At 39.7% G+C, this 9,065-nt stretch overlaps 1 protein-coding gene across 1 annotated transcript in view; it reads right to left on the bottom strand.

Moving 5' to 3' along the window:
• Positions 1 to 1,821: 1,821 nt before the first annotated feature.
• Positions 1,822 to 9,065, bottom strand: part of LOC133658054 (PDZ domain-containing RING finger protein 4-like) — a 119,771-nt gene continuing 112,527 nt past the window's right edge. Inside the window, exon 8 of the mRNA XM_062059666.1 lies at positions 1,822 to 3,749. Coding sequence (XP_061915650.1) covers positions 2,397 to 3,749 — 1,353 coding nt within the window. The 3' untranslated portion in view covers positions 1,822 to 2,396. The remainder of the gene's footprint in view (positions 3,750 to 9,065) is intronic.

The following is a 9,065-nucleotide window of genomic DNA, read 5'->3' as shown; positions in this document are numbered from 1 at the left end:
TCAGATCCATTCTATGTGTCATACTTGATCATTTTGCGATATTGCCATATTTTTGCTGAAAGGATTTAGTATAGAACAACGTCGATAAAGTTCGCAACTTTTGGTCTCTGATAAAAAAAACCTCGCCTGTACTGGAAGTAGCGTGACGTTGTCAGTTGTTCACTCCCTCATATTTTCCTATTGTTTTCAACGCAGCTAGAGCTATTCGGACCGTGAAAGTGACGATTACCCCATTCATTTGAGCAAGGATGAAAGATTTGTGGATGAGGAACGTTAGAGTGACGGACTAGAATGCAGTGAAATACATATTTTTTTTCGCTCTGACCATAACTTAGGTACAAGCTGGCTCATTGGATTCCACACTTTCTCCTTTTTCTATTGTGGATCACGGATTTGTATTTTAAACCACCTGGGATACTATATCCTCTTGAAAATGAGAGTCCAGAACGCGAAATGGACATTACAGTGCCTTTTATCTCCACGACAATACATCGACGAAGCTCTTTAGCATCTTTAGCATGAGCTAACGTGATAGCATCTGTCTCAAATGCAGATAGAAACAAAATAAATAAACCCCTGACTGGGAGGACAGACAGAAGATCGACAATACTATTAAACCATGGACATGTAACTACACAGTTAATAGATCTCAGCCTGGCAAAGCTTAACAATGCTGTTGCTAACGACGCTAAGGCTAACTTAGCAACCGGAGCTCACAGAGCTATGATAAAAACATTAGCGCTCCACCTACGCCAGCCAGCCCTCATCTGCTTTGCTCAGCAACACCCGTGCTCACCTGCGTTCCAGCAATTGACGGCGCGACGAAGGACTTCACCAGATCATCCGTGCGGTGGGTCTGCTAGCATCGGCTAGGCGTCTGCTAGCATCGGCTAGGCATCTAGTAAGTGGTCCTTGTGTTGCTACAGCCACCTACAACGTTCTTCTTTGCAGCCTCCATTGTTCATTAAACAAATTGCAAAAGATTCACCAACACAGATGTCCAGAATACTGTGGAATTATGAAATGAAAACAGAGCTTTTTTGTATTGTATTCAATGGAGAAGGCGTACCTCTGTTCCTCGGGCTACGTCACGCAGATACGTCATCCTTCGAAGGCTTTTTCAACCGGAAGTGTGGCGGGAATTTTAAAATGTCACTTTATAAGTTAACCCGGCCGTATTGGCATGTGTTGCAATGTTAAGATTTCATCATTGATATATAAACTATCAGACTGCGTGGTCGCTAGTAGTGGCTTTCAGTAAGGCCTTTCAGCTGTACATCAAGCAAGAATGGGAAATAATTCCACTTCAAAAATGTGTCTCCTCACTTCCCAAACCTTTACTGAGTGTTGTTAAAAGGAAAGGCCATGTAACACAGTGGTGAACATGCCCTTTCACAACTACTTTGGCACGTGTTGCAGCCATGACATTCTAAGTTCATTATTATTTGCAAAAAAAAAAATAAAGTTTATGAGTTTGAACATGAAATATGTTGTCTTTGTAGCATATTCAACTGAATATGGCTTGAAAAGGATTTGCAAATCATTGTATTCCGTTTATATTTACATCTAACACAATTTCCCAACTCATATGGAAACGGAGTTTGTATATATACAGTATATATACTTGCAGTGTGTATATTGTACATATTACATATTGTTATGAAGGTGTCCGTTTCTACATGATATATATACTTGCAGTGTGTATATAAAATGTTGGAGGGTTTTGAAGTTTTCAACAGTGACTCTCATTAGTTGCATCTTTCAAGCATTTTAAAGTCCTCCAAAAAAAAAGTCTTATAAGTTGTTGTCTCTCATAATGAATGAATGAATGGTAGGCAACATTCCCTAAAAAGTGCAGTTCCCCTTTAAATATGTTACATGGCAGATTTTTGGATTGAGCTCTCTTCTAGGGTCAGATAGTTCAAGTGTACCGATGAAGTGTGTAGAGAAGTGGACTTGTTGGATATTAGCCATGTAAACAATGTATAGAGGAGTGGACAAGCATTCAAACCAGTTTTGCGTATGAAACACACACACACACACACACACACACACACACACACACACACACACACACACACACACACACACACACACACACACACACACACACACACACACACACACATACACACATGTGGAAAAGTTGTACTGTATATGGTTCCAACAAACCATATCAGTCAAACTCTGACACACACTTTCCAGCGCTAGCGTAGATGTAAAAAAGAAGGCGGGAACGTAAGAAGATGTCCGATAGAAAAAGTGAAGGGAACGCCATAAATTCTTTACAAAATGCTCTTTGTGCCTACAAAGTGTGAAAAATACTCCTATTGTCCTGATAAAAAGGCCACATTGAACGAGGCAATCATGTCATACCACACGGGTAGAAAGGAAGTTCATACGGTGGTGACCGAGAGGAAGGCGTTGTGCACCTGCGCTCCCTCCGGAGCCTTGGCCCCGTGAGTCATCAGCTCCTGGATGGTCATCCAGTTGTCCAGGATCTTCTTGTTGCGCTTCTTCATCATCTTCTTGTGGCTCAGCTGGATGATGCTCACCTCGCTGCTGCTCTGAGGGTTCTCCTTCAAGCTCTCCAGGCGGCTCCTCTGCATGAACTCCCGCCTCTTCTTCTGCTCCTTGGCTCGCACCAAATGCTGCTTCCTCTCCTCTTTGCTCCAGTAGCGGCCCATCTTCATCTCGCTCATGGCGTCGTCGTCCGTGGTCATGCCGCCGCTGCGCTCCTCCTTGATCTTCAGGGCGCGCTCCCGCAGGATCTTGTCCCGCACGGGCCGCTTGGTGATGTAGCGCGTGCCGTCGCTGCGGATCTTCACCTTCCATTCCATCTTGGGCTGGTTGAGGGGGTCCTGGGGCTCCTTGCAGACGCTGAGCAGGCTGAGCTGGCTCTGGGCGTACTCCACCGCCGAGCGCTGCTGGATCAGCTGCATGTAGCTCTGGTAGTGGTGGGCGTGCTCTGGGATGTTGCTCTGCCGGTGCTGGGACGGGGAGAAGTAAGGGATTTGGGAAACGCCAGGCCTCAGCTTCCCTTTATGGTCCTCCTCGGGCAGAAGCGTCTGATCCGACTGGTCCGAGGGGTTGCTGTGGTCCGGGCTGCTGCTCTTGCCCAGGAGGGGTGCTCTGCATCCTGCAACGGGGATGGGGCTGGCAAGGCTGCTGCGGAGGTTCCTCTGGTTGGTGAGGCTCACCATCCTCTGGAGGGAATGTTCCGGAGAGCGATCCATGGCCAACGGGGTGCTCCGCGAACTCTCCGCCGTGTTGTAGGCACTCGAGCTGTCCTTGTCCTCACTCCCCTTGTGGAGGTTTTGGTCCCTGGGCTCAGACGGCACCGAGCACCCGGTGGTGGAGGGCGACTGCAGGCGGATCTGGTGGGCCTTCATGATGTTCTGGCATTCCAGCTCGATGCTGCGCAGCTCCTCGTTGAGCATGCGCAGCTCATGCTGGACGCCGCCCTGCTCGGCCACGCTGCATTCGATGGTGCTGCGGCGGCTGTAGAAGAGGTCGTACTCGCCACTGTTCCGGATCTGACACTTGAGCTCCAGGAGCTGCTGGAAGCGTTCGCCTGCCGCTTCCTCGTCCTCATTGTCCTCCTGGCCCTCCGGCCGGCGCGTGTCCAAGTTGTCCAGGAGACACTGGGACAGACGTTTCTGGATGTGCGCCAGGACGTCCTCCTCCGAACTGTCCATTTGGTCTCTGAGGGTCCGCGAGGAGCAGGTGGGCCGGTCGTCCTCTGCTCTCTGCAAACAAACATCTTTGTTACTTTTTTCATGCAAAATGAATTTTCTTCTTTCCCGACCAGACATCATTTTGCGATAGAAACCTCCCATCTTTCATAAATATTCAGTGTCGTCATCTAGCATTCAGATGTACTCTCTGACTCAGTTCTGGGAAGAAAGTTAGTGAAAAAGTTGATTGCCTTTCGATACTGTTCAGGTCTGGACTCAGGGGACACAGCATTAGGTACACCTGTGCAATTTCATGAGGTCCATCAGAGACTGCATGCATTATTTATGGCAAATGAAGGTTTCTTCTAATGATCCATCCATCCATTTTCTAGCGCTTGTCCCTTTCAGGGTCACAGGGGGTGCCGGAGCCTATCCCAGCTGCACACGGTAGGAAGAGATCCTTCGCCTTATTTTCTAATAATCATATTATTGTTATATACTGCAATTATATTGTCATCCTCTCTATTTTGATTAATAATCATTGCTTTCATAATCTGACTACAGACATCTCAGATCACAACTGGACTGTTTGGTTTGTCTTAGAAGGCGTTTTGTCTCTCATCTGAGTAGACTTCATCAGTTCATGATCATAGACTTAGATTGTTACATCTAGTCTTAGACATAGATTGGTCACATCGAGTCTTAGACATAGATTGGTCTGATCTAGTCTTAGACTTAGATTAGTCACATCGAGTCTTAGACTTAGATTGGCCAGATCTAGTCTTAGACTTAGATTAGTCACATCGAGTCTTAGACTTAGATTGATCACATCTAGTCTTAGACTTAGATGGGTCAGATCTAGTCTTAGACTTAGATTAGTCACATCTAGTCTTGGACTTAGATTGGTCACATCTAGTCTTAGACTTAGATTGGTCACATCTAGTCTTAGACTTAGATTGGTCACATCTAGTCTTAGACTTAGATTGGTCACATCTAGTCTTGGACATAGATTGGTCTGATCTAGTCTTAGACTTAGATTAGTCACATCGAGTCTTAGACTTAGATTGGCCAGATCTAGTCTTAGACTTAGATTAGTCACATCGAGTCTTAGACTTAGATTGATCACATCTAGTCTTAGACTTAGATGGGTCAGATCTAGTCTTAGACTTAGATTAGTCACATCTAGTCTTGGACTTAGATTGGTCACATCTAGTCTTAGACTTAGATTGGTCACATCTAGTCTTAGACTTAGATTGGTCACATCTAGTCTTAGACTTAGATTGGTCACATCTAGTCTTAGACTTAGATTGGTCACATCTGGTCTAGCAGCTGGTGCCAATACCTCGGTAGGCTTCATCAGTTCATGCTCTTAGACTTAGATTGGTCACATCTAGTCTTAGACTTAGATTGGTCACATCTAGTCTAGCGGCTGGTGCCAATACCTCAGTAGGCTTCATCAGTTCATGCTCATAGACTTAGGTTGATAGGATCCAGTGTTAGACTTAGATTGGTCACATCTAGTCTTAGACTTAGATTGGTCACATCTAGTCTAGCAGCTGGTGCCAATACCTCGGTAGGCTTCATCAGTTCATGCTCTTAGACTTAGATTGGTCACATCTAGTCTTAGACTGGTCACATCTAGTCTTAGACTTAGGTTGGTCACATCTAGTCTTAGACTGGTCACATCTAGTCTTAGACTTAGGTTGGTCACATCTAGTCTAGCGGCTGGTGCCAATACCTCAGTAGGCTTCATCAGTTCATGCTCTTAGACTTAGGTTGGTCACATCTAGTCTTAGACTGGTCACATCTAGTCTTAGACTTAGGTTGGTCACATCTAGTCTAGCGGCTGGCGCCAATACCTCAGTAGGCTTCATCAGTTCATGCTCTTAGACTTAGGTTGGTAGGATCTAGTCTTAGACTTAGATTGGTCACATCTAGTCTTAGACTTAGATTGGTCACATCTAGTCTAGCGGCTGGTGCCAATACCTCGGTAGGCTTCATCAGTTCATGCTCTTAGACTTAGATTGGTCACATCTAGTCTTAGATTGGTCACATCTAGTCTTAGACTTAGGTTGGTCACATCTAGTCTAGCGGCTGGTGCCAATACCTCAGTAGGCTTCATCAGTTCATGCTCATAGACTTAGGTTGGTAGGATCTAGTCTTAGACTTAAAGGAGAACTGCACTTTTTGTTGTTGTTGTCATTTTGCCTATCATTTACAATCATTATGAGAGACAAGAACACACTTTTTTGTTGTTGTTTTTTTAGGATTTTACAGAGGATAAAACATTTTTTTAAAAACATAAATAAATAATTTAAAAAAAATACATCCCTCTATCAAAATGTAAACATAGAGATAAAGCCATAACCACAGTGAACTCTCATCGGCACTGATTTTATAGTTTAGCACCTGTCTGTGTGCAATTTGTACTTTGAATGCTTCTGTATATATATATATAGTATAATATGTATTCCTGTAAACAACACATTCGTTCTCAGGACTGGACGGTGCACCTTCCCTCCTTTTGCACTATCTGTCTTTCTTTTCTTTCTATGTTTCGCATATGTGTAGACTGTCGCACTGATACTGGAGTTGCTTTTAATCTCATTGTATCTGTGTATAGTGACAATAAAAGGCATTCTATTCTATTCTACAAATGACATGTATGTAATGATAAAAATCTGACAAGTTGATATTAATAAGGAATAAAAAAAATGTTTATATCGGTGTTTGTTTTTTTTAGTCAAGCACGGATTAAATTAATTTCAATGGGAGACGTTGATTTGAGATACAAGTGTTTTGAGTAAAGAGCTCAGTCACAGAACTAATTGAGCTCGTAAGTTGAGGTACTCCTGTATATACACACATGCACACAAAGTACACATCTTTCATATTCTGCATTGGCTCACATTTACATTGAATTCAGATGCACAAATACAATCAATAGAAACTAAATTATGTATATTATTTTGTATTATTATTTATTTTTTACAAAACAATGGCTCATTAGATTTATGCATGTATCTAATTTTGTGACCCTCTACTGCAGGGGTTTCAAACGTGTTTTTATTGAGGGCCACACGAGGGCCGCTAGTATCAATATGCCTTGTGATATTATTACACAACTTCCCATGTATTTGATTGTTCTATATTGTTTTAGTGTACGCTGTTAAAAAAATAAATACATCTGTAGATGTTAAAATCGTTAAATATATGATGGTTGTGACAGCATTATTGTAAATAGAAAAACAACCACTATTATTTTACGGTAAAATCTTAAGGTTGCTGTTTTTAATGTAAAATCTATTGCCATTTTTACAGCATACAATTTGATGAATACTTACTTTGAGATTCTTTTTTTTTCTTCCTTTTTTTTAAATTTTTTATTTTTAAAAAATTTTTTTTATAATGTCCTGCCCAGCTTCTCAGGCAAATCATATTGTAGATGTAGATGATCATATTGTAGATGTAGATGATCATATAGTAGATGTAGATGATCATATAGTAGATGTAGATGATCATATTGTAGATGTAGATGATCATATAGTAGATGTAGATGATCATATTGTAGATGTAGATGATCATATAGTAGATGTAGATGATCATATTGTAGATGTAGATGATCATATAGTAGATGTAGATGATCATATAGTAGATGTAGATGATCATATAGTAGATGTAGATGATCATATAGTAGATGTAGATGATCATATAGTAGATGTAGATGATCATATAGTAGATGTAGATGATCATATAGTAGATGTAGATGCCCATATAGTAGATGTAGATGCCCATATAGTAGATGTAGATGTAGATGATCATATAGTAGATGTAGATGTAGATGATCATATAGTAGATGTAGATGATCATATAGTAGATGTAGATGATCATATAGTAGATGTAGATCATATAGTAGATGTAGATGATCATATAGTAGATGTAGATGATCATATAGTAGATGTAGATGATCATATAGTAGATGTAGATGACCATATAGTAGATGTAGATGATCATATAGTAGATGTAGAAGATCATATAGTAGATGTAGATGATCATATTGTAGATGTAGATGATCATATAGTAGATGTAGATGATCATATAGTAGATGTAGATGATCATATAGTAGATGTAGATGCCCATATAGTAGATGTAGATGTAGATGATCATATAGTAGATGTAGATGTAGATGATCATATAGTAGATGTAGATGATCATATAGTAGATGTAGATGATCATATAGTAGATGTAGATGATCATATAGTAGATGTAGATGATCATATAGTAGATGTAGATGATCATATAGTAGATGTAGATGACCATATAGTAGATGTAGATGATCATATAGTAGATGTAGAAGATCATATAGTAGATGTAGATGATCATATAGTAGATGTAGATGATCATATAGTAGATGTAGATGATCATATAGTAGATGTAGATGATCATATAGTAGATGTAGATGCCCATATGGGCTGTTCAGATTTACTTTACACAAGAGAAGTGTAGGATACTTCTCTTGTTGCCTTATTTGTATTTGACTTTATTAAATGTATTTATATTATCATTTGGTGCAGCCGGGCCGGAGCAGGAGGGGATAGAAAGAACCCTTACTTTGAGATCCTGAGTCAAGCAGATATTTAAGTATTTATTTATATTTCAACCAGAAACGTTTGGAATGTATGATAGTATAATATTTGTCGAACCATTAGATACTACTGGAGGTTTTTTTATTAATATGTGTTGCATTATTGGATACTATTCAAGTTTTTTTTTTATAATCTTTGTTGCATTATTAGATACAATTTCATTTTTGTTCATAATATTTGTTGCATTATTAGATACTATTCAAGTTTTTTGATAATATGGGTTGCAAAATTGGAAACTATTTAAGTTTTTTTTACTAATATTTGTTACATTATTGGATACTATTTATTTGTTATTATAATATTTGTTGCATTATTGGATACCATTTAAGTTTTTTTTATAATATTTGTTGCATTATTGGATATTATTTAAGGTTGTTCATAATATTTGTTGCATTAATGGATATTATTTAAGTTTTTTTTATATTACTTGTTGCATTATTGGATACTATTTAATTGTTTTTAGATAATATTTGTTGCATTATTGGATATTATTCAAGTATTTTTGTGTTACAATGGAAAAAATAAATACTTCATTGGTGCTATTATTACTATGTTATTATTTTGTATTATTATATTGTATAATTATTATGTTATTATTTCCAGGTGTTGGCAGGCTATATAAAATGATGCAACGGGTCAAATGTGTTGTCAGAAAAATTGTATGTAAATTATCAAAAAACTTTCCGTTCTGAGTTCCCAATGAACAGACAAGAGGCTGTCTTTGTTGCACCAAGCAAAGGCT

Source organism: Entelurus aequoreus, linkage group LG10 (genome assembly GCF_033978785.1).
Source record: "Entelurus aequoreus isolate RoL-2023_Sb linkage group LG10, RoL_Eaeq_v1.1, whole genome shotgun sequence".
In the NCBI taxonomy this organism is placed as follows: Eukaryota; Metazoa; Chordata; class Actinopteri; order Syngnathiformes; family Syngnathidae; genus Entelurus; species Entelurus aequoreus.
This window is presented reverse-complemented; position numbering and strand designations above follow the sequence as displayed.